Source organism: Heterodontus francisci, chromosome 42 (assembly GCF_036365525.1).
Source record: "Heterodontus francisci isolate sHetFra1 chromosome 42, sHetFra1.hap1, whole genome shotgun sequence".
Classification (NCBI taxonomy): Eukaryota; Metazoa; Chordata; class Chondrichthyes; order Heterodontiformes; family Heterodontidae; genus Heterodontus; species Heterodontus francisci.
In genome coordinates this window covers 11,698,500-11,723,615 of record NC_090412.1, presented here as the reverse complement: position 1 = coordinate 11,723,615, position 25,116 = coordinate 11,698,500, and the positions used below count along the sequence as shown (strand labels likewise).

General features: G+C 42.0%; 1 protein-coding gene across 1 annotated transcript; it reads left to right on the top strand.

Moving 5' to 3' along the window:
• The first annotated feature begins 9,740 nt into the window (after positions 1 to 9,740).
• Positions 9,741 to 20,267, top strand: c42h10orf53 (chromosome 42 C10orf53 homolog). The gene is made up of 3 exons (XM_068020309.1): positions 9,741 to 9,917; positions 14,107 to 14,226; positions 19,973 to 20,267. Exons 1-3 carry the CDS (start codon positions 9,824 to 9,826, stop codon positions 20,035 to 20,037), a joined length of 279 nt encoding a protein of 92 aa, XP_067876410.1. The 5' UTR covers positions 9,741 to 9,823; the 3' UTR covers positions 20,038 to 20,267.
• Positions 20,268 to 25,116: the final 4,849 nt, after the last annotated feature.

Sequence of the window (25,116 nt, the reverse complement as noted above, 5' to 3'; positions counted from 1 at the left end):
AAGTTCTCATAGTCTGGTTGGACTGTGAATTGCACAAATGGTCATTTCTCTATGCAAAAGAATAGCATACTCTTATCAGCCTTTGTCCATTTGGAGTCTTAAGGGATCTGATGGCACATTGACTTGTTACTGGTTGTCCATTATGAATGAAAAGATTTTAAACAAGTCAAATTATAGCATTAGCTGTACTGTAATAGTGTGTTTTTAATGTGAAAAATAGAGAATATATGTTCTGCACGTCAGTCCTGGATAGATTGGTCTGCCAAATATGTTTTCATCATAATTGGCAATGAAATCAGATCTGTGCCACCTAACTCCCATCTCTGCATCTTTTATGTAACACATGAAGAGAATGTATTTTGTTTATTGATGAGCTTGTTTTGTGTTCTTGTGGTGATATAATTATAAAAGATGGAGAATTAATAACTTTGGTACCCATACCAGCAAGAATTTTTAATCATGTTGAACACAAAATGTTTTTCTTTCTGGTCATTCATTTTTTATGTAAATTACAAAGTCGCTGTGCTAAAGTATATAGTGTAGTTGGAGAATATGAGCTTAACTATAAATGTTTCACATGTCCTGGTGTGAGTCTTACTGCAATTATTCTTGTACAAGTTATCATAACAATAGGATATAAAACTATACCCCAGGAAAGAGTACTGGTGCAGTCCCAACCCTGGTGGTGGTTTCTAGTGGTTTCCTTACAGGGTCAAGATATGAGTTGTGTTTTGTTCTGTAAATAATTATGGTGGTGAATAATTGCTGAATCTCAATGTCAATCAGATGAAACTATTTTTGTTTAAAAGTCTGCTTTTATTTATATAAATTCTGATTATGCAACAAAAGAAACATATTTTACAAAATAGATCACAGGAAAGTCAAATACATATATAGTCAGTACAGTCCAAGAGCCATTTATTGTACATAAATATATCTTTTGGAGAAGTAAGGAACTGCAGAGGAGACTCTGGTAATTCATGTTGGAACTGGTAAAAAGTTCTATGTATTTTTCGATATATTTTATGTTCTGAATGTGTATTTTTTGTTTGAAATGTAAATCAGTGTGAGGAGTGGATTGTTATTAATTTTATGTTCATTGTCCATTGCCAAGTCTTGTCATTTAACACTGCTTCTGGAGGCAGGGTGCTTCAGAGTTGGTGCTATTGACCAAGTGAAGGGAAAACTAACATGGACAATTGTGCAGTCTTGTTCAATAAAATATTTATTGTGGAAACTGTGAGCGGTCATTATAATTGCACAAAGACTAACTTGTACTGATCCAGTGATCCTACTCTTGTGTATCTCCATCTCAGAATTGGCCAGTAATCAGTGCGCTGGATCCTGAGTCAAAAGTAATACCAGGAATAAAGCATTACTCTCTGAGTAACAAATACATAAAAATGATAATGTGACAAAAATCCATCACAGTCCTGGTATTCACCATATGTTTTTTCCCCCTGATTATATACCTTAATATTTCATAAATGAGACATTTTAGTTACAAAGGAAGGCTTGAAAATTCCCAGCTTTTTCCCAATGGGAACAAAGATAAGCAGAGAATACAATAGAGGCTTTCGTAATTATGAAAGATATTGAAAGGATAGACAGTGAAAGATTGTTTCCACCAGTTAACTACACAGCCATAAAATTAGAATTATCGTTGGGAAGATGAAGGGGTAAATTTACTCGCAGAAGTTGCAATGTCACAAGTGACTATTGATAAAGGAATTGGATGAGTATTGGAAAATGAAGACTATGAAAAGTACAGAGAATTGGAAGCCGAGAGCTGCACGGATAGAATGGCCTCCTACTGTGTTGTAATTTCTGCACTTCTATTTATCATCAAAATAATCAGAACCTTCATTGTTGCATTTGCTGAGGAGTTGACTATTACTTCATTTGAAATGCAGTTTGAATCTAGATTTTATTTTGTTCAATAGCACAGCTTTGGAACAAGTATGTGCAAATTTATGTGGCAGGTTGTGAGATTAAACGTCACTCTTGATTGATCAGAATGAAGTGTTGTAAAATTATTTTGCTGTAAATTCCTAACAGCCAACATTCTAAACCATGAGTCGAAAAGCAAAGTGACACTTAGTATTTCTTCATTTGCTGCCACAAAAATGATCTTTTTAATCTATATGCCATTGCATTCATTAATAAGCAGGAGTTTGTTTAAATAGGATAGAGAAGGCTTTGCAAAAGTCGAGCTGAAAAATTTGTATCTGTTATTTGCAGAGCAAAATCTGGAGTAGGTGAGCATCACTGACTGGAAAGAAATCACATTCAGAGAAAAGTGACAGATGAGTCTGTGAAGCGCATTATTAAAGCTGGCTAAAATATCAGGAGTGTGGAGAAGTCAGATTCCGATGTCATTTTTGTTGAAGGAAGCTGTCCTGAATTAATAAGCTTCATGTGTTCAAATCATATAAAAACAATGCATAGGAAGAGAAGAAAAGGCACTGATTTTGCTTATGAATTAATACAAATTATGCTTCAAGAAAGTATATTTTGTAAAACATCACATGCTCGTAAATCCTTCTATTCAATCTTAGGTTTGGAATTTATTACATTTCTTATACCTGCTTGTGAATTCCAACGAGAACTATTAGCACAGTTTTCATTTGATGAACATTATAAAAAAACATTATAAAAATAATATAGGCGATAGAAAGTGAGGCTGTGATTGAATCTCAGCATTCAGGTGACACCCATAAACAATTCGAGTTTCACTTTCAAGGCTTGTGTCACCTAAGCAGTGTGTCAAAATTACAGCCATATCACTCACTCCCAACCAGTCATAATTCTGTTCCAGTTTACATACCCATTCCTTGCCATCCTATAAACCAATCTGCACCAAAATCAGGTGAGGATTTACAGAAAATATTGCACAAACACGAGGAAATAAACAGATCTTCACCTTAACATTTTTAGGGTTTATATAAACTTAGCACAAAATAAAGCTCCGACAAAATTCTTGTTTTTATATTGTTTTTCCTGGGTCATTTTGTGTTCTTCAAACAAAAACCTGAAGGTCTCCAGTAATTCCTTGATATAGATTTCAACAGAAGACAAATAGTAATTGGCTTTACTTGGTTATAAAGTCTGTTTGTATTGTAGTTATCAAAATTTGCGGTAAATCCTTCATCAAGCTCTCAGAGACCAGACTTATTCCTTTTTAAAGATTATATTTTGGGCTGGCCACATGGATGACTGATGGGGAAATTGAAATGTCACACTGCTTTAATTATGGCCTGCAATTCTGATTTTGGGATTATGACCCGTTCTGGGAATGCAAATGAATCTTTAGATTGTATCAACCCCATGTGATAGCTTTCTTAAAAATGCATAAAATTGATAGTGTGTGTAAAAATGGGCACCAACAAAAAAAATGTAATTCCCCCAACATTAATATCCCTTGCCTTGATGAACATAAATGATCAAACATTGTAAGAGACTGTGAAAGCTACCTCATTCAAAAGGAAATTGGATGGGCACTTCAGGGAAATAAACTTGCAGGACTACGGGGATAGAGCGGGTGAATGGGACTGACTGGATTTCTCTACAGAGAGCTAGCATGGACTCGATGGGCCAGATGGTCTCCTTCTGTGCTGTAATGATCCTATGACTCCACTCTGATGACCTTCCTTGCCGCTAAGCAGATCACTTCCATTCAAAGCAGTTAAACACTTACATTGTTCAATACATTTGACAACCACTTCTGCAGTGATCTGATTAATGGCACAAAGTAATTATAGCTGAGTATTTTAAAGGGTAAGACAACATTTTGTGCTCAATACTCTCTAACACATGTCCTCTTCTGGCTTCTTTCACATTGCACTTTGAAGATCATATTAAACTAATGTTTCCTTTACACTACACTGAGTATTTGTGCCTGGGTATCAGAAGTAAACAAACCAAAACCTCAGACTTGATTATGGCCACAAAATTTTCACTTAGTTGTAATTTATCATGGTTTTATAAAGAAAAAAAATCACCCAATCAACTGCAAATGCAAAGTGGAAGTTTTCACCAGATATAAAGTGTATGTGTTGTGGGGAGGGAGGGGAGTGGGTGAGTTGGGGAATGAATAGTGCAGACTGTGTGCTGTCTCTCAAATGACCCTGGACAACAAGGTACTTTGAACAAAATGTTAACATTTCCACAAGAGCAAAGCACTGCTGGATGCTGGAAATCTGAAATAAAAACAGAAAATGCTGTTTCAGGTCGATGACTTATTGTCAAAATGGTCACTTTCGTCACTTCTGACAAATGGTTACCCGACCTGAAAGATTAACTCCGTTTCTGTCTCCACTGGCAGATCCGCTGAGTATTTCCAGCAATTTCTGTTTTATTTTAATTGATATTTTCAAATGAATTGATTACTTATTTTACAAATGTATACTATAGGGATGTTGTATTTAATAGGAAAATTATAGAATCTCATCTCTGGATTTCAATAAGTCGCAATGAGTAAGGCAAGGATAAAAGAACAAAAACAGATTACATTGAAGGCCACATCCCACCACTGATCTATGGGGCTGAATTTTACCAGCCCCTCACTGCCGCCTGTCGTGGTGCGAGGGCTGGTTAAATGTTATGGGGAGAGACCTGCCTTGAGCCACGATGTCGAGAAGGGCCCGCCGCATATTACCAGCGACGGGGGGACCTTGGTCGGCCCCCCACGCCGCCTGGCCCTTCATCTGCATATTTAAATCGACAGTAATTATCTTCAAATTAGCTTACCTGCTGTCCGAACGGAGTTCCGATGCAAGAACCTGGTGGGGAGGGGGGAAGTAATAAAAATTTCAGGGTGGGAAGGGGTTATAGGCCAAATGTTATAAGTTTAGGGAGTAAAGTTCAGGGAGGGAAAAAGGAATGGTGTTGGTCATTTCCGCATTGAAATGACCATTGGAGTGGGGGGGGGGGGGGGGGTGGTGGGGGGTGGGGGGTGGGTAGGTGGTTGGGGAAGGACCAGCCATATATTTTTTATTGTTTAATAAAAATTTCATACTGCTGCCCATTTCAAAATTTGAAGTAATTCTAAGAGCTTAAAGCCCTTTAAAAATGGCACAGGTGCCCTTCTTTGGGGGCGGGCGTACAGCCCCCACTATTTAAATTAGTCCCCATGCGAAATATCGTGGGGGCTCTGCGGTGGCCTCTGAATGTGGGCACCCTGCTGAGTTTAAAGGGCGCTGCTGCGGAGCGCACTGCCCAAATAAAATTCATCCCATGAAGGGAGAAAAAAAAGCTTTTTGCTAATGCTGGTAATAAGGAATAGAAAGAATGTAATGAACTCTTCTTTATGGCATATCTTCCAATATTTTTGAGAAAGACTGACATTCATTGCAGACCGCCCACTTCTATTTCTGTCATTCTCTTTTTTAACTTAATTGGAGCTGGATCATATCTTACTGTCATTCAGACACAGTTCATTCCAACCTCAGATAATAGATGAAAAGTATATTCGAATAAGAAATACAACTGGAAACCACTGGTGTTAGACATGAAGGCAACATAGCATTCAACAGGGAACTAAACAACAACAACAACTTGCAATTATCTAGCTTCATTAATGTAGTAAAACATCCCATCACAGGAGCATTATCAAACAAAATTTTATACCAAGACACATAAGGTGATATTAGAGCAGCTGACCAAAACATTGCTCAAAGAGATAGGTTTGAAGAAGCATCTTAAAGGGGGATGAGAGTTAGATAGGCAGTGAGGTTTTGGGAGGGAATTCCAGAGATTAGGGCGTTGGCAACTGAAGGCATGGCCACCAATGGTGGAGCGATTAAAATCGGGGATGCTCAAGAGGTCAGAATTTGAGGAGTGCAGATATCTCGAAGGATTATGGCACTGGAGGAGATTACAGAGATAGGGAGTGGGGGAGGAGGGGCAAGGCCCTGGAGGGATTTGAAACAAGGATGAGAATTTTAAAATCAAAGTGTTGTTTAACTGGGAGCCAATGTAGATTAGCAAGGGGGTGATGTGTGAACGGGACTTGATGAGAGCTAGGACACTGGCAGCACAGTTTTGGATGATCTCAAGTTTACAGAGGGCAGAACATGAAAGATTAGTGAGGAGTGTGTTGGAATCGTCAAGACTAGAGGTAACAAAGCCATTGATAAGGATTTCAGTAGAAGATAAGCTGAGGTAGGAGCAGAGTCGGATGATGTTATGGGGTAAAAATCGGCAGAATCAGAGATGACATGGATATGTGTTCAGAAGTTTATCTGGGAGTCAAATATGATACCAAGGTTGCAAATGGTCTGGTTCAACCACATACAATTGCCAGGGAATGAATGGAGTTGGTGGCAGGGAATGGAATTTGTCTCTGGGACCGAAGGTAATGGCTTCGGTCTTCCTAATATTTAATTGGACAGCATTTATGCTCATCCAGTACTAGATGTTAGACAAGCAGTCTGACAATTTAGTGACAGTAGAGCATTCAAGAGAGGTGGTAGTGAGTTAGATCTGGCTGTTGTCAGCATACATGTTAACATTCACTCCACACAATTGCCAGGCAATGACCATCTTAAACAAAAGAGAATCGAACCATCTCCCTTTGATGTTCAAAGGGATTACCATTGCCGACCCCACACCATTAACATTCTGGGGGTTACCATTGACCAGAAACTGAAGTCAAAAGTGTGATGGAATACTGCCTGGATAAGTGTAGCTCCAACAATAAGCAAAAAGCTCGATACCATCCAGGATAAAGCAGCCCACTTGATCGGCACCCCATTTACCACCTTAAACATTCAGTCCCTCCACCACTGGTGCACAGTGGCAGAAGTGTCTACCAGCTACAAGATGCATTGCGGCAACTTGCCAAGGCTCCTTTGACAGCACCTTTGAAACCCACTTGGAAGGACAAGGGCAGAAGACAGAGGTAAGAACACCATCACCTGCAAGTTCCCCTCCAAGTCACACATCATCCTGGCTTGGATCTGTATCACTGTTCTTTCACTGTTGCTGGGTCAAAAACCTGGAAAACCCTTCCTCACAGCACTGTGGGTGGACCTACACCACATGGACTGCAGCAGTTCAAGAAGGCAGTTCACCACCACCTTCTAAAGGGAAATTAGGGATGGGCAACAAATGCTGGCCTTGCCAGTGATGCTAACATCCCTTGAACGAGTAAATAGAAACCTGACGCCTTGGATGATGTCACCGAGGGATAGCATACAGATGTGAAATAGGAGGGGACCAAGGATAGATCCTTGAGGTAACAGTGCAGGAGCAGGAAGAGAAGCCATTGATGGCAATTCTCTGGCTGTGATTAGATAGGTAAAAGTGTATCCTGGCGAGTGCAGTCCCACCCATCTGGATCGGGGTCAAGAGGTGTTGGAGGAGGATGGTATAGTCAACATGTCAAAGGCTGCAAAGACAAGTCGAGAACAAGAAGGTGGGATAGTTTACTTTTGTCACATAGGATGTCATTTGTGATTTTGATAAGAGCCATTTTAGTACTGTGGCAGAGTGCAGAAAACTGCATGGAGAGATTCAAACATTGAATTCCAGGATTGCTGGGCACAGATTTGGTAAGTGACAAGACATTCAAGGACTTTGGAGAGGAAAGGAAGGTTGGAAATGTGGTCGTAGTTTGGAAGTGGGGGGGAGGGGGGGGGGTTAAGGGTTGGAGTTTTGAGGAGAGGGGTGATGGTGGCAGATCTGAAAGAGAGGGAGAAGGCACTAAAGAGAGAGAACTGTTATCAATATCAGCTAACATGGGAGCCAGGAAGGCAAGTTGAATGGTCAGTAATGTAATGGAACAATCTGTACACAGCACCAAAGGCTGCAGAAACTGGGATGCATCTCACAAACAATACAGCATTGAGTCCTGTAAACCACTCTAAGCTACAACATTGAATAAGAGGCACCAAACCATAACAAAGGCCAATTGATGCTCTTCCATCAATAGACTGTAACACAATGAAACACATGGGAGATTTTGCACCCCAACTCTTTATCCGGTACATTGATGATTGTATCAGTGCTGTTTCCTGCTCCCGCCTGGAACTGGAGAAACTTCATCAACTTTTCTTCCAATTTCCACCTTTCTCTCACCTTTACATGGTCCATCTCCGACACTTCCCTTCCCTTCCTCGACTTCTGTCTCCATCTCTGGGGTAGGCTGTCTATTAATATTCATTATAAGCCCACTGACTCCCACAGCTACCTCAACTGTATTTCCTCACACCCTGCCTCCTGTAAAGACTTTATTTTATTCTCCCAGTTTCTCCATCTCTGTCGAATCTGTTCTGATGATGCAACCTTCCACAACAGCACTTCTGATATGTCTTCATTTTCCCCCCCACCCGTGGTTGACAGGGCCCTCAACCGGGCCTGACCCATTTCCTGCACTTCTGTTCTCACCTCTTCCCCTCCCTCTCAGAACTGCGACAGGGTTCCCCTTGTCCTCACTTTCCAGCCTCCATATACAAAGGATCACCCTCCACCATTTCCGCCACCTGCAGCATGATGCCACCACCAAACATATCTTCCTCTCCCCTCCCCTGTCAGTGTTGCGAAGGGACTGTTCCCTCCCTAACACCCTGGTCCGCTCCTCCATCACCTCCAACACCTCGTCCCCTTCCCACGGCACCTTCCCATGAAATCGCAGGAAGTGTAACTCCTGCCTTTTTGCCTCCTCACTCCTCACCATCCAAGGCCCCAAACATTCCTTTCAGGTGAAGCAGTGATTTGCTTGTACTTCTTTCAATTTAGTATACTGTGTTCACTGCTCACAATGCGGACGTCTCTACATTGGGGAGACCAAACACAGATTGGGTGACTGCTTTGCGGAACACCTCCGCTCAGTCCGCAAGCATGACCCTAAACTTCTGGTTGCTTGCCATTTCAATTCACCTCCCTCCTCTCACACCCACGTTTCTGTCTTCGACCTGCTGCAGTGATGCTCAACGCAAGCCTGACGAACAGCACCTCATTTTCCAATTAGGTACTTTACAGCCTTCCGGATTCAACATTGAGTTCAACAATTTCACACCATGACCCCCATTTTGATTGTGTTATTTTTACCATCTCTTAAACTTGTTTTCCATGTTTTTGCTTTCAGACAGAACATTTCATTATTCTGCCATTAACACTCTCTTTGGACAAATACTCTGTCTTTTACAACAACTATTAACTCTCCCTTTTGCCTTTTGTTCCATGATATCCTTATCATTTAATATTTTCCACCCACTGCCCTATAACACACCTCTTTTGTTCTTCTTCCTCTCTCCCTCTTTTCACTTGCTCAAGATATTACCTTTTTAACCTTTCCTAGTTCTGATGAAAGGTCATCGACCTGAAACGTTAATTCTGTTTCCCTCTTGACAGATGCTGCCTGACCTGCTGAGTATTTCCAACACTTTCTATTTGTATTAGCCCAATCCCACTATCCAGGAATGAAGACGGTCAGACATATACTAACATAGTTGTGGGATGTGTGTGCAGTCACAGCTAAAGTTCTGAAAAGAAACGCAGGGACTTTACAAAATTACCAAAAGTTAACTTTCAAACAGCAGTGACTAAAATAAGATGATTAATCTGCTGGGCAAAGCAGTGGAGGCATTGGAAACGGGGTGATAGGGCTGGAAGAATTATGGAAAACCCAATGATTTTTCCTTGTGACTGTGCTTATGTTCTTTTTAAAGTTCACAGCTGACCTCCGGAAGTTTATATCAATGGGTCTTTCATGAGTGATTTCACTTCCTTGGCAACGTTTTGTGTTGTTGTCAGGAGAGAGAGTGGGGTTGGAAAGGTTGAGTTAACCCAGGAGCACTTTGAGTTAAAAGCTGCTGTGTAGATGCCGCTGAGAGCGCTGGTGACAATTCGCCATGGTCCCTATGAATCGTGCGGGGTGGTGGATTACAGCACCAGCCGGCTACAGGGTTTGCAGGGTAAGAGAGGCCAGAAACTCCGAACTGACAAAGTTCTAGCAGGGCAGCAATGGTTACTTAGCGCCCAATGGACAACCCTTCAAAAAATCAGAATAAATGATAAATCCCCTCGATGAATGCCAGCCTATTCTCAGATTATTTTCAAATAGTTTCCAGTGGCAGGAGGATGCGGTTTTCAGGGGATTAGCAAAAAAAACAGAGGCGACATGACAAGAGTTTTTATTCCACACAGCCAGTTATTGTGATCTGGAATGCACTGCCTGAAAGGACGGTGCCATTATTCACAAGGATTCCACAGAGTAAAGGTTGAAAATTGCGAGTGCTTGTGGTACACAATAACAGAGATGGAGTAAACTATCTTGTGACAAGTTTTGTTCCGGTACATTGATGACTGTATCAGTGCCGTTTCCTACTCTCGCCCCAAACTGGAAAACTTTTATCAACTTTGCTTCCAATTTCCACCTTTCTCTCACCTTTACAGGGTCCATCTCTGACCCCCTCCTCGACTTCTCTGTCTCCATCTCTGGGGATAGGCTGTCCGCTAATATTCATTATAAGCCCATCGACTCCCACAGCTACCTCAACTACACTTCTTCACACCCTGCCTCCCGTAAGGACTCCATTCCATTCTCCCAGTTTCTCCGTCTCCGATGTATCTGCTCAGATGATGCAACCTTCCACAACAGCGCTTCTGATATGTCTTCCTTTTTCCTTAACTGAGGATTCCCCCCCACTGTGGTTGACAGGGCCTTCAACCGTGTCCGGCCCATTTCCCACACTTCTGCCCTCATCCCTTCCCCTCCCTCCCAGAACTGCGACAGGGTTCCCCTTGTCCTCACTTTCCACCTCACCAGCCTTCATATCCAGAGGATCATCCTCCACTATTTCCACCACCTCCAGCGTGATGCTACTACCAAACATATCTTCCCCTCCCCTGTCAGCATTCCGAAGGGATCATTCTCTCCATGACACCCTGGTCCACTCCTCCATTACTCCCGACACCTTGTTCCCTTCCCACGGCACTTTCCCATACAATTGCAGGAGGTGTAATACCTGCCCTTTTACCTCCTCTCTCCTCACTATCCAAGGCCCCAAACACTCCTTTCAGGTGAAGCAGCGATTTACTTGTACTTCTTTCAATTTAGTATACTGTAATCATTGCTCACAATGCAGTCTCCTCTACAGTGGGGAGACCAAACACAGATTGGGTGACCGCTTTGCGGAACACCTCCACTCAGTCCGAAAGCATGACCTCGAGCTTCCTGTTGCTTGCCATTTCAACACATTCCCCTGCTCTCATACCAACATTTCTGTCTTTGACCTGCTCCAGTTTCTCCAGTGAACATCAACGCAAGCTTGAGAAGCAGCACCTGATCTATCGATTAGGCACTCTCCAGCCTTGCAGACTGAACATTGAGTTTAATAACTTCAGAGCATGACTGGGCTTTTTTTAATATTTTATTTTTTAACCATGTGCCTGCTTTTCATGTAGTCAGAACTGCTCATTATTCCACTATTAACACTCTGTCTGGACTAATGCTTTGTCTTTCACCATAAGCATTAACACACTCTTTGCCTTTGTCCCAGGACAGCTTTGTTATTTAATCTCTCCTGCCCTATCAAACCCCTTCCCCTTTCTTCTCTCCCCCACTTCTCTCCCCTTCACTTGCTTAAAACCTAATTCTTTTCTAACCTTTACTAGTTCTGATAAAAGGTCACAGACCTGAAATGTTAACTCTGCTTCTCTCTCCACAGATGCTGCCAGACCTGCTGAGTAATTCCAGCACTTTTTGTTTTTATCTCACAGATACTGTGCCAAGTGGTGAGGGGGTTAGGATGACTATCACACTTACCCAAGTGACGCCAGTTAAAGGCACACCTCCTTCATAAAAAAGATTCAACAAACTAGTTTTGTTTGCTATGCATTGTACATATTACATCTTGTAAATCACTGCATTACTTGTACCTGTGTTTTTTTAAATGTTCTTAGTATATGGGATATTATTCATCCATAGTTGCTCTGAGGCCAGTCAGAGTAACATGCAGGCCAGACCAGTTAGGATGGCAGATTCCCTTCCCTGTAGTACATATACAAACAAGTTGCATGTTTAAAGTCAATCCAGAAGCTCCTGTGATAATTCTTTTCATCCCTGTGGTATACTTACCATCTTCAGTTTCACAACTTGCTCAACAAGACATACCTTGCTAGTCCAGAACCTTAACCACTAGGCTTTCACTGGAACGATGGAGGTGGAGGGGCAACATGATAGAGGTTTACAAAGTTATGAGCGGCATGGACAGAGTGGATAGTCAGAAGCTTTTTCCCAGGGTGGAAGAGTCAGTTACTAGGGGACATAGGTTTAAGGTGCGAGGGGCAAAGTTTAGAGGGGATGTGCGAGGCAAGTTTTTTACACAGAGGGTGGTGAGTGCCTGGAACTTGCTGCCAGGGGAGGTGGTGGAAGCAGATACGATAGCGACGTTTAAGAGACATCTTGACAAATACATGAATAGGATGGGAATAGAGGGATATGGGCCCTGGAAGTGCAGAAGGTGTTAGTTTAGGCAGGCATCAAGATCAGCGCAGGCTTGGAGGGCCGAATGGCCTGTTCCTGTGCTGTATTGTTCTTTGTTCTTTGTTTTGCTACCATAGACACTCATGACATAAAAACAATTATCTTTCATTGTTACTTTGCTGCCATCAGATTTATTGAATACAATTTTACAATTTAAATTCACAACCTATGGGTTGCGAGTCCTATACCATTACCACTAAACTACCACAACAAGGGTAAAGTGATAGTGTAAAGTGGGTGAAACACTCTTGCTTTTGGGTCATGGCTTTGAGTCCCACTCCAGAGACTTGAGTACATAATCTATACTGACAGTTCAGTGTAACACTGAGGCTGCACTGTTGCAGGTGCCACCTTTTAAATGAGGTATTAAATTGAGGGCCAGTGTCCTGTCTAAGATGGATTTAAAAGACCCCAGGGAACTATTTAAAATGAGCTGGTGTATTTCCCCTCGAGTCTGGGCCAATACTTATCCCTCAATCAATATCACTTAACTTCTCTGGTCATCTATCTCATTGCTTTTTGCAGGACCTTGCTGTGAGCAAATTGATTTACTAGCTGGATACTTTCCCCAATTAAGATAGTTCTTCATTTAATGGATGTTGCAGTAATTTTAAATTTATTCCTTTCATCTTTATTTCCCAAACTCTTTATTTTAGTCTGTCAGTTCGAAGTATCTTGTACTCCAAAACATATTGCAATACTACTGAAGCTTAATTTGTAGTTAGTACTGGGAAAGGAAATCCTTGTAATTGTCGGTGTCAAAATTCTCTAGGCTTCTGTATCCCAGTATCCATCAATATCTTTGCCCATCAATGGTTCCTGAGTGTTCTCTCACTTTTGATTTGATGTAATCTTCACAACACAGTAAAGTTTAATTTGACATTTATTTAAATTCTATACTTTTGATCTATCAGAACATAGGAAGGCTGTATAGGAGACCCTTTCTCAATAAAGAACAATTGAGGATGATTGGCAGAGAGGACACTATTGCCAAAATTCCTGATTATTTGGAACATTTTTGGGATAATGGGGCAATTTAACCTAACCCGGCTGTTGGTAAACACAAGAGATCGGGTACAATGTTGGTTTTAACCCCACCTGTTTTTAATTTTCGTTGCAGTCAATGGAGTTCAATTAACATTACTCCCAGTAAGTCACACTAAAATATTCTGTTTTTAAAGGAAAGAGATATATAATTTAAGAGGGCAAAATAGTCAGTGATCAACATTTATCAGCTAATCCATATGGTGTTCATTGTTGATCTTGGGTTTGGACTGCAGTTTCTAAATTTTGCGACTCACCAGTATTTTGAAGGCATTGAGAGGAGTTGGGTAAAAATGCTATTTGGGCTCATTATTGCTTTCCTTTCAAAATTGTCTGAGATTGGCAGCTATTTGCTTTATTTCCTTCCTACATCAACATTCACTCCAGGCTAAATTAAGGTCAGCAAACTGCAGTAAACAATTGTTTTTTGCTTACATTATTTTTTGAAGATTTTAAAATTACAATTTGTTGGTGCTTTAAACAAATTATGATATCTGAAGTGTAATTGTTGCAGTATGATGGATGTTCTCAAAATAAATAAATAGATTTAATTGGTTTTTCCTTTTTTGAAGCTATGCTGGAGGCCAATGGTCATCATTGGATTCTAGAACAATTTCTTGACTGGAATACTGTGGAACTTATTGTGAAAGGAGAATCTGTCTTCAAATGTAACATAATAGATCTTGATTTTGGTAAGCAATTCTCAAAATGATTTTATACATAACACTATAATGAAAATCTCAGATCAACCAAAAAAACCTAACATTCTCTATTTTCAGAGAATTAGACGTGAGTTCTAGGATTAGATAATAGTTCAAACAGTTGTCTCTGAATTATACAAATAGGAAACCTTTGAACAAAATGATTTATTTGAATTGTGTATTTGTCTCTCTCCTTCCCCACAATCACTAGACTTGTGGTGTGATGTTGTCGTTCCACACACCCTGTCAATATTGGGCCTGAAGTTGGCTATCTTCAGCAAAACCTTGTCAAGACTCATCACACGAACTCCTGTCTTGATTTATATAGCTTGATGTTACTGTTGATTGGCTTAATTTAAACTCAGGTATTTGACTATTACAGACTTGGACTTAAGTTCTTTTATTTGTGCAATATTGGCGTAGTGCAGTATCTAACACAATGTGCTTTCAAAAAAAATCTGCTTTCTTATATTTATATTTCTGCCTGTGATCCCTCCTTCGACATGTTGCAGCTATTGCCCTGCAATTCATTTATTTGATAGGCAGTGTCTTTGCAGGAGTGTTGTAATTAATAGCACAAACTTAAATCATTTTAAGCCAAATCAGATTTTAGCTAAATCCCAAAGTGCCTTTCTCTCATCAATCAAGCACTGGGTTCAAAATTGAACACACTGAGGTCAGAGGGAACTGTCTATGTGTCTTACTACTTCAATACCTCGTCATTATAATTGAACCAAACTTTTCAATGGCTCCTTCTGATCAGACACTGCTGTCCTTTGAGTATGGTCGCATTGATTTTAATTTGATGCTGCAATTCTCCAGCTGTGTTTGAAGAGACAGTTAGCACCAAATTGAGAATGTGGTAAAACCAATTCAAAATGCTCACTTTTCAGTTCACAAGATAGTTTGAATAACAACACGCTGAATTTTCACCACGGAGGCAGGAACCAGGAGCTGGGTTAGTTTTTGGGTCAGAAACCTTCCTCAGGAGGAAACTGATTAAAATTCAGATTTTGACATGGGTGAACCCTTATTTGGCATGGAGATGGGTTTCCTATCCAATTAAGGATGGCGGGTGGGCTTTCGAAGCTGGAGGGCCAATTAGAGGCTTTCCAGCTTCAGAGAAGTACCCGACTGCAGTACAAGGCAAGTAACTGGGAGGGTGCTTCAACAAGAAGGTGTCCTCTCAGCCACTTTAAAAAAATGTTATACAAAAATCAGCCAGGACACCACTGTGGGGGCCCTCTACAAGGTGGTCTTTGGCCGCACCCAACCTACCCTGGGAGGCAGGGAGAGACTGTAGGCCTGCCAGGAGCACTGGTACCCTAGCCTGCTACTGGGTGCTGTCTCCAGGCAGTTGATCTGCACCCTCTTGTGTCAGGAAACTGGAGGCTGACTGGAAGATCCCAGTTGGCCTTCTGCACTCACTTTTAACAAGGCTTTTAATGAGCCTAATTGCCTGCTCGCCTCGTGCGGATGGGCGGCCTTCCCGGGCCGTGAACCCGTCTCCTCCAAAATATCTGGCACTGGGAAGGGCGTCCTGCAACTGACATACCATCTGGGCACCAGTATTTCTGGTGCCCCTTTCCCTCCATCCCCTCCTTCAGGCAGCCCTGAAAATACAGCCCATGCATTTGATCTCATGTGCCTGGTATACCTACCCTGGCATCTCCTCAGGGCAGCATCTTTAAATGAATCTAATATCATTCCAGTTTAGTTATAGTTAATTACAATCTTTTGCTTGTATGAAAAAATATTTTCTGTGCCAGTTTACCAATACTCTAAGCTGTATATTAGTTTACAGAGTGATTTATTTTGAGTGTGTATGTGAAATTTCACACTTTCTCACCTCCTCATTCTTCTTTCTCAGGTGCTTTCCTTATTTTCCTTCTGGAAAAATATTGCTTGGCCTCTGGTCAACATCCCACAGGGAAATCACCTGCTTAGTATGTAAGATTCTAGTCTGCTGCCAATTGCAGTGCTCTATGGATACACTATATTCTAATCCAATCATATTTGAATGCAACAAAACCAGCTACAGAAGAATTAGTAACAAATGCCCCAGATTTCACAATCTTATTCCTCATCATATGTTCATTGTGACTGGGTTCAATTGTGTTAAGTCAAATCCGGCATTAATAACAAATGGAAGAGTACACAGCCCTATATAATGTGGAAATGGGCAACTATGTTCCCGAGCTTACAGGCCACACATAATTACTCATCAGGATATTACAATGTAATTTTTCTGAGTGCCAAGAATTATGGACTTGAAGCCTAGGAACGTAGGCTGTATGTGCTTATTGAGGCCGATAGCAGGGCAACAGCAAATTGGTCTATTGTGGATTTATGGATTAGAAACTGAACTGAAATAATGACATTCAAGCTGCTGTAAGATGTTCTTTGCACTTTTTAAGTTGCACTATGGGTAGGTAGAGGTTTTTAATCACCATTCTCACTGATGATGTGGTTCAATCCCGGCACATTGTGGGCCCAGAGGCAGCTCACTGGCTACGTGGGATGAGTGGTGAGGGGATGGGAGGGGGCAGGGTAGTAAGATTGGTCAGCTGTGGTGTTGGCCCAGGGGAAGAGACAGTCAGGAGTCGGGCGAGCGATGACCAATAGCAGCTGCATAAAAATGAAGGTGGTGTGACTGCTACCAGAGAGGAGAGCATTAACTTACATAATGTGACCACTGTCAGCTGCATTTCAGCCAACTCAGCACAGAACAACTCTGAGGGCAAATCTGGGACCTGTCTTGCCTGTGCGCCTCAGTTCCACACTGACCGAGATTCAAGAGATTCAACATCATTTTGGTTCTATTTTTGGGTGCTTATTTTATTGAAACTGAATACTGAGGATTTTATCAGGAGACCTGTCTGACAGAATTATTGGTTCTGATGATTTGAGCTGAATCGATACCAGGAAAGAGAGTCATTAACCCTCAGTGATTGTCATTTCAACTACGTGTGTTGATTCAGCTCCCTTACACTATCAGGTTCAGTCCCTTAATAACACTAAGCTCTCATTGTTTAGAACAAAAATATTGAAAGAATTAACATTTGTTTTTCTATGTTTCTATGTAACACAGATAAATAACACAAATTGAACAGAAAAATAACTGAATGGGCTGATGATGTGGTCCAGGTGTGTATGACCACACTGATGGCCTACATTCTGGGGCATCTTATCACATGGTGGAAGTGGAAAACTCCTTTAAGCTTTGGGCTGCTTTCCAGAAGAAAACCGATGAAGTTGCTAGCCATAGCAACTAATGCATCAGTGATGTGCAAGTGCACTGAAGGTTGGCAGATGTGGCAGAGATCTCCGACAGCTCCTGAGGACTGTAAAAACTCAATGAGGCTGTTACAACTCACTGAGCTGCCCTGGTCATTGAAATGGTTCCCAGGTCTGACTTCAGGAGTTTGCATAGATATTTGATGTCTTACTGGATTCATAATTTGTACATGGCGAGGGCAAGAGCCAAATATAACTTTAAGATGACAACAGTAGGTTTGTTTCTAACAAAACATAATAGCAAAGAAACAAAGCAAACAACAGCTACACAAGAAAGAAGTTACTGTTCAAAATGCAACTATATGCAAAACACACAATATATATTTGGATCAAGTTACTTTAAATGGTAACACCCAATGTGAAGGAAGGAATTTCCTTGTAGTAACTATTTTATAAAGCCCTAAGCTCCGTCTTCAGGCACTCCAGAGACGTTATGGGGCATGGTCTGCTTATTGTATTTTTCAGCCCCTTAATTAGCCCAGGGCACATGTGTGGAGGCTCACAGCATTAGAAGCAATTCTGGTACTTTATGATGCACACTGCACATAAAGGGCTGAACAGGTCTTACCATCTCATAATGCTGGGCACCGCAGTCAATGTGCAACAGTGCTACAGGTGCCAAAGATTGATGGTAATTCTTTTCAACTATTTTTTTAACTTGTTACGTGGCAAGACTCGATCTCTGATAGTGGAAACAATGCATCTTGATTGAAAATCATGTGGATTCTTTTCCCATTTGTTTGCAAACTCACAGCACAATGTCATAAATTGCCTTCAAAGTACCAAGCGCCATTTGTACATGGTGAGAAAGAATTTTCTTCTGTCACCCAGAAGATTTGCCAGTCACTTTGATGATGACACTTCCTCGGAAGTTTCACTGTCAAATTATTTGTAAGTGTTTCATTGTAATTAGTACTCAATTTTTTTTGTCAATGAAGGAAACTTGCAGTTAAGGTGATCCCAGCTGAGTGATTGTCACTCCAAGCCACCTACCGCAGTTGGCTAGAGATCTGTCAGCACACAGCTGGCACAGTGTAGGGACATGCAACAGTGAAGTTACTTTCCTTAGGGAAAGACTACTGATCTTATTCATTTCTAGGTCAAGCAATTTCTAAGAGCTGGAAGTTAATCCCAATGGGCACCATGTATTGCAATAGCTTGGATCTTTTCAGCTGCTAGTTCAGCTCATCCCATTATTTATGACTTTCCATTACAGTCTCCTCTGGATAACTCAAAGAATTTTGTTTTGCATTTAAAAAGTTGAATCATCCGGTACATGTAACTAGCATAGGAAAGTAATGTTTAAAAAATGAAATAACAGCTCATTTTTTTTATTTGTTTGTGGGATGTGGGTGTCACTGGCTAGGCCAACATTTATTGCCCAACCCTAATTGCCCTTGAGTGGCTTGCTCGGCCATTTCAGAGGGCATTTTAAGAGTCAACCACATTGCAGTGGGTCTGGAGTCACATGTAGGCCAGACCAGGTAAGGATGGCATTAGTAAACCAGATGGATTTTGACAACAATCGACAAACGGTTTCCTGGTCACCATTAGACTAGCTTTTAATTCCAGATTAATTAATTAATTAATTTCACCATCTGCTGTGGTGGTATTAACCTGGGCTCTGGGTTACTAGTCTAGTGCCATTGCCATGACACCACTATCTCCATTTTAATGAAACAGCTTTGAATTAAGAGTAGACTGTATTTTAAAATGTGTAAACATACTTGCATCTTCATCTCTGTCCTCAAATTTACTGTTTATTTTTCTGAGCCAGCAGAAATAGTGTAGCAATTGTACTCATAGAGCTGTACCAGATAGTTAAGAAAAAAATACTAAATCTAAAGAAGTGGCCTAGACTAGATTGTGCAGGTTTGGATTATTAAATTAATCCAAATTTTGGCCTAAATCCAACCAGTACCAGTAATCAATCCTTTGTTGAGGAACCAAATGCACAGTTTTGCTGTGACGCTTTTGCAGCTCAATCAGGTAATGGAAAGACATGACTGTGAAAAGTGCTTTCCCCAATCATATTACTCTTTCAGTCATGGCTTGTGGGCATTGGATTTAGCGGGTTGTCTCTGATAACCTTGTGGGAGTTCAAGAAGGGTAGAGAAGAAAGGGAGGCTACACATCTCCTGCAGTTCAGTCAAGGGTAAGTAGCCAAGTGTACCAGTCAAGAAGAGGCTCCCTCATCTTTACTAATTGTCTGTACTATTTGAACTTTAGATACCATCTAAATTTATATAGATACTTACCTGCAGGAGTCATTACATGTAGCAATGTTCCCTTCCTGCTCTGTACAGCTGGCAGAAAATATATTCCATAAATAACTGCATGAGCGGGCCCAAGATTATTTAAAACAGTTTTTCTGTGTGAAAAAATGGTAAGAAATCTATTTATTGAATTTATGCACTACTTTTTCCTGCTTTATTTATAGGAGGTGATGGGAAACTGGACCCAATTTGCAAGAATGCAGCGAGAGCAGTGAGAAATGCCTACTGACCAGTTGACAAATTGCACTGTAATTTGTATCCTCGCTTCATTATGGTGAAATGAAATGTTGCTTCTCGTCATCTCATTGCCTGGTCTCATTTTCTGACTTCTGCTAATGATGTGGACTCTTCTCCAGGGATTAACAGTATTTTGCAGCACTCTACAGCTGAGCCTAATTCAATAGCTGTGTGTTTTGTTTAGAAATTTTAATAGAATTAAATAAAAACATTTCATGCATATACTATAGTCACATAATTTTTCTTCCTCGCAGTGAAATTACATCTGTGCATTTAAGCATGCTGCATTCACAAATAAAATATGAAGGCACAGTTTTTTTTGACATTAATTACAACTTGCATTTATGAAGTGCTTTTGACATAGTAAAATGTCCCAAGGCCCCTCACAGGAACATTTTCAAACAAAATTTAATACCAAGCCACTTAAGGAGAAATTAGGGCAGGTGACCAAAATCTTGGTCAAAGAGATGTGTTTTAAGGAACGTCTTAAAGGAGGAGAGAGAGGTAGATAGGCTTAAGGATGAAATTCCAGAGCTTAGGATCAGGCAGCAGAGAGCACAGTCAAGGATCGGAACAAAATTTGATTATACTATGGAAAGAGGAAAATATGAAGGGAGTGTCAGTGATGTGAAAAGGATAACCAACACAGCACAATTATGTGTTTCTGACTTTCCACTGGCAAGGTATTTTCTCCGTTCAAAAGCTTTTAAAGGCTGGGGCATGGGCTGTGTTAGTCATAGATCTGAAACCTCCTGTGGCTACCTGTATTATGAAGCATCTGCATAGACAGTAAGAGAATCTGCTTTTACTGTAGAGAAAGGAAGAGGAGCTGAAGCGTTGCAGTTCATAAATAAGCACAATCCCACTGGATCCTTCTGTATTGTCACGGAGTTTGAAGGAGGCATATGTTGTTGAGCGACAAGACCTGGTTCATTGAGTGGCTGAATATTTCCTCATTCAGCCAAATAATTTATTGGAAATGAATCGGAGAATTCAGAATTAAAAGTGGGAGAAAATAAAAGTTTTCAATCTTTACAAGAAGCAAGCCATTATGAGGACTGTAATTTAAGTGTCGTACACTAAAATGAAATGGAAGCACTATCATACAATTAGATACATCCTATATCTCCTTCACACTGTCAGTTAGTTTATTAAATTGTTCTATTGTGAGATATTGGCTTCTCTCAATAATTCAGACCAGTCATTTTGGTGTCTTGGCCATGACTTGCACTGAATATGTAATTACCCCCCAGGGTTACGTTTCACCAGTCCTCTGACCAGCCTTGCAGAAATACATCTCTTCTCAGCCAGTTCCAGAAATGATTCCAATTTCCCAGTTGAAGGAATAAACAGAACGTTGAGATGGGGAGAAATGAAGGGTCTGATTTACATTTAATAAGTGATTTTTATTTTGACTTTGAAAAATAGTACTAAAATACAACATATGGATTGAGGAACAGATATTCTGCCAATTGAACTTGCTCGAACTATATTGAAGTCAACCTTATATTGCCAATAGCCAATGGGGATTGGGCAATCCTGCTGATTTTCTTCACCAGTAACTTTGAAACTGAAGTGAATCCACATAGTGAAGAATTGGTGAAGCAATTAAGGAAGTGCAGGGCAGTTCAATTAATCAATTTTTTTCTTTTCTTTCATGGGATGTGTGTGTTCCTGGCAAGGCCAGCATTTGATGCACATCCCTAATTGCCCTTGACAACTGGGTGGCTTGCTAAGCCATTTCAGAGGGTATTTAAGAGTCAACTGCATTGCTGTGGGTCTGGAGTCACATTTAGGCCAGACCAGGTTAGCAGGGCAGGCTTCCTTATCCCGAAAGGACATAAAAGTGAACCAGATAGGTTTTTACAACAATCAATGATAGTTTCATGGCACCATTACCGAGACTAGCTTTCAATTCCAGATTTTTTATTAATTACATGAATTTATTTATTGAATTCAAATTCCACCAGCTGCCATGGTGGGACCTGAACCCAGGACCCCACAGCATTAGAGTCATAGAGAGATACAGCATTGAAACAGGTCCTTCGGCCCACCGAGTCTGTGCCGACCATCAACCACCCATTTATACTAATCCTACATTAATCCCATATTCCGTACCACATCACCTCCTACATTAATCCCATATTCCCGACCATTCTCCTACTGACACTAGGGGCAATTTACAACGGCCAATTTACCTATCAACCTGCAAGTCTTTGGCTGTGGGAGGAAACCGGAGCACCCGGCGGAAACCCGCGTGGTCACAGGGAGAACTTACAAACTCCATACAGACAGTACCCAGAACTGCACCCGGGTCGCTGAAGCTGTGAGGCTGCGGTGCTAACCACTGCGCCACCCAATCATTAGCCTGGGCTTCTGAATTGCTAGTTCAGTGACATTACGACTATGTCACCATCTGCCCCCACATGCTTCCTAGTATGCAGACAACATTCTGAAGCTATCCAATTAATTGCTTTCCTCCTCATGACTTCAGGTCAACCTCTCATGTTTCTGAGCTGGGACCTCACATTCAGATGTTACGCTACCCTCCACAAATCAAAAGTTTGTCAATGCACTATAGTTCCAACCTGAATTGAGGGATAGCCAGTCATGTTGCAGTCACCAGAGGAAGCGCTCATATCTTTGGGCTGTAGGGTAGGTGGTGGCGTAGTGGTATTATCACTGGACTAGTAACCAAGAGACCCAGGGTATTTCTCTGGGGACATGGGTTCGAATCCCACCAATGCAGAAAGTGGAATTTGAATTTAATAAATAAAAAAAATCTGGAATTAAAAGCTATTCTCATGATGGCCATGAAACCATTGTCGATTGTTGTAAAAACCCATCTGGTTCATTAATGTCCTTTAGGGAAGGAAATCTGCTGTCCTTACTTGGTCTGGCCTACATGTGACTCCAGACCCACAGCAATGTGGTTAACTCTTACATGCCCTCTGAAATGGTCTAGCAAGCCACTCAGTTGTACATAACCGCTACGAAGTCAATAAAAAGGAATGAAACCGGACGGACCACCCGGCATCGACCTAGGCACCGGAAACGACAACAGCAAACCCAGCCCTGTCGACCCTGCAAAGTCCTCCTTACCAACATCTAGGGGCTTGTGCCAAAGTTAGGAGAGCTGTCCCACAGACTAGTCAAGCAACAGCCTGACATAGTCATACTCACGGAATCATACTTTACAATGTCCCAGACACTGCAATCACTATCCCTGGGTATGTCCTGTCCCACCGGCAGGACAGACCCACCAGAGGTGGTGGCACAGTAGGGAGGGAGTTGCCCTGGGAGTCCTCAAGATCGACTCCAGACCCCATGAGGTCTTATGGCATCAGGTCAAACATGGGCAAGGTAACCTCCTACTGATTACCACCTACCGTCCTCCCTCAGCTGATGACTCAGTACTCCACCAAGTTGAACACCACTTGGAGGAAGCACTGAGGGTGGCAAGGGCACAAAATGTACTCTGGGTGGGGGACTTCAGTGTCCATCACCAAGAGTGGCTCGGTAGCACCACTACTGACTGAGCTGGCCGAGTCCTAAAGGACATAGCTGCTAGACTGGGTCTGCGGCAGGTGGTGGGGGAACCAACACGAGGGAAAAGCTTACTTGACCTCATCCTCACCAATCTGCCTGCTGCAGATGCTTCTGTCCATGACTGTATTGGTAGGAGTGACCACCGCACAGTCCTTGTGGAGACGAAGTCCCGCCTTCACATTGAGGATACCGTCCATCGTGTTGTGTGGCACTATCACCGTGCTAAATGGGATAGATTTCGAACAAATCTATCAATGCAAAACTGGGCATCCATGAGGTGCTGTGGGCCATCAGCAGCAGCAGAACTGTACTCAACCACAATCTGCAACCTCATGGCCCGGCATATCCCCCACTCTACCATTACCATCAAGCCAGGAGACCAACCCTGGTACAATGAAGAGTACAGGAGGGCATGCCAGGAGCAGCACCAGGCATACTTCAAAATGAGGTGTCAACCTGGTGAAGCTACAACACAGGACTATCTGCGTGCCAAACTGCGTAAGCAGCATGCGATAGACAGAGCTAAGCGATCCCATAACCAACGGATCAGATCTAAGCTCTGCAGTCCTGCCACATCCAGCCGTGAATGGTGGTGGACAACTAAGCAACTAACTGGAGGAGGTGGCTCCACAAATATCCCCATCCTCAATGATGGGGGAGCCCAGCCCATCAGTGCAAAAGATAAGGCTGAAGCATTTGCAACAATCTTCAGCCAGAAGTGCTGTTGATGATCCATCTCGGCCTCCTCCTGAAGTCCCCAGCATCACAGATGCCAGACTTCAGCCAATACGATTCACTCCGCGTGATATCAAGAAACGACTGAAAGCACTGGATACTGCAAAAGCTATGGGCCCTGACGATATTCCGGCAATAGTACTGAAGATTTGTGCTCCAGAACTTGCCGCGCCCCTAGCCAAGCTGTTCCAGTACAGCTACAACACTGGCATCTACCCTGCAATGTGGAAAATTTCCCTGGTATGTCCTGAGCACAAAAAGCAGGACAAATCCAACCCAGCCAATTAGCGCCCCATCAGCCTACTCTCAATCATCAGTAAAGTGATGGAAGGTGTCATCAACAGTGCCATCAAGCAGCGCTTGCTTAGCAATAACCTGCTCAGTGACGCTCAGTTTGGGTTCTGCCAGGGCCACTCAGCTCCTGACCTCATTACAGCCTTGGTTCAAACATGGACAAAACCGCTGAACTCCAGAGGTGAGGTGAGAGTGACTGCCCTTGACATCAAGGCAGCATTTGACCGAGTATGGCATCAAGGAGCCCTCGCAAAACTGAGGTCAATGGGAATCAGGGGGAAAACCCTCTGCTGGCTGGAGTCATACCTAGCACAAAGGAAGATGGTTGTGGTTGTTGGAGGTCAATCATCTGAGCTCCAGGACATCACTGCAGGAGTCCCTCAGGGTAGTGTCCTAGGCCCAAACATCTTCAGCTGCTTTATCAATGACCTTCCTTCAATCATAAGGTCAGAAGTGGGATGGCTCCGGATGATTGCACAATGTTCAGCACCAT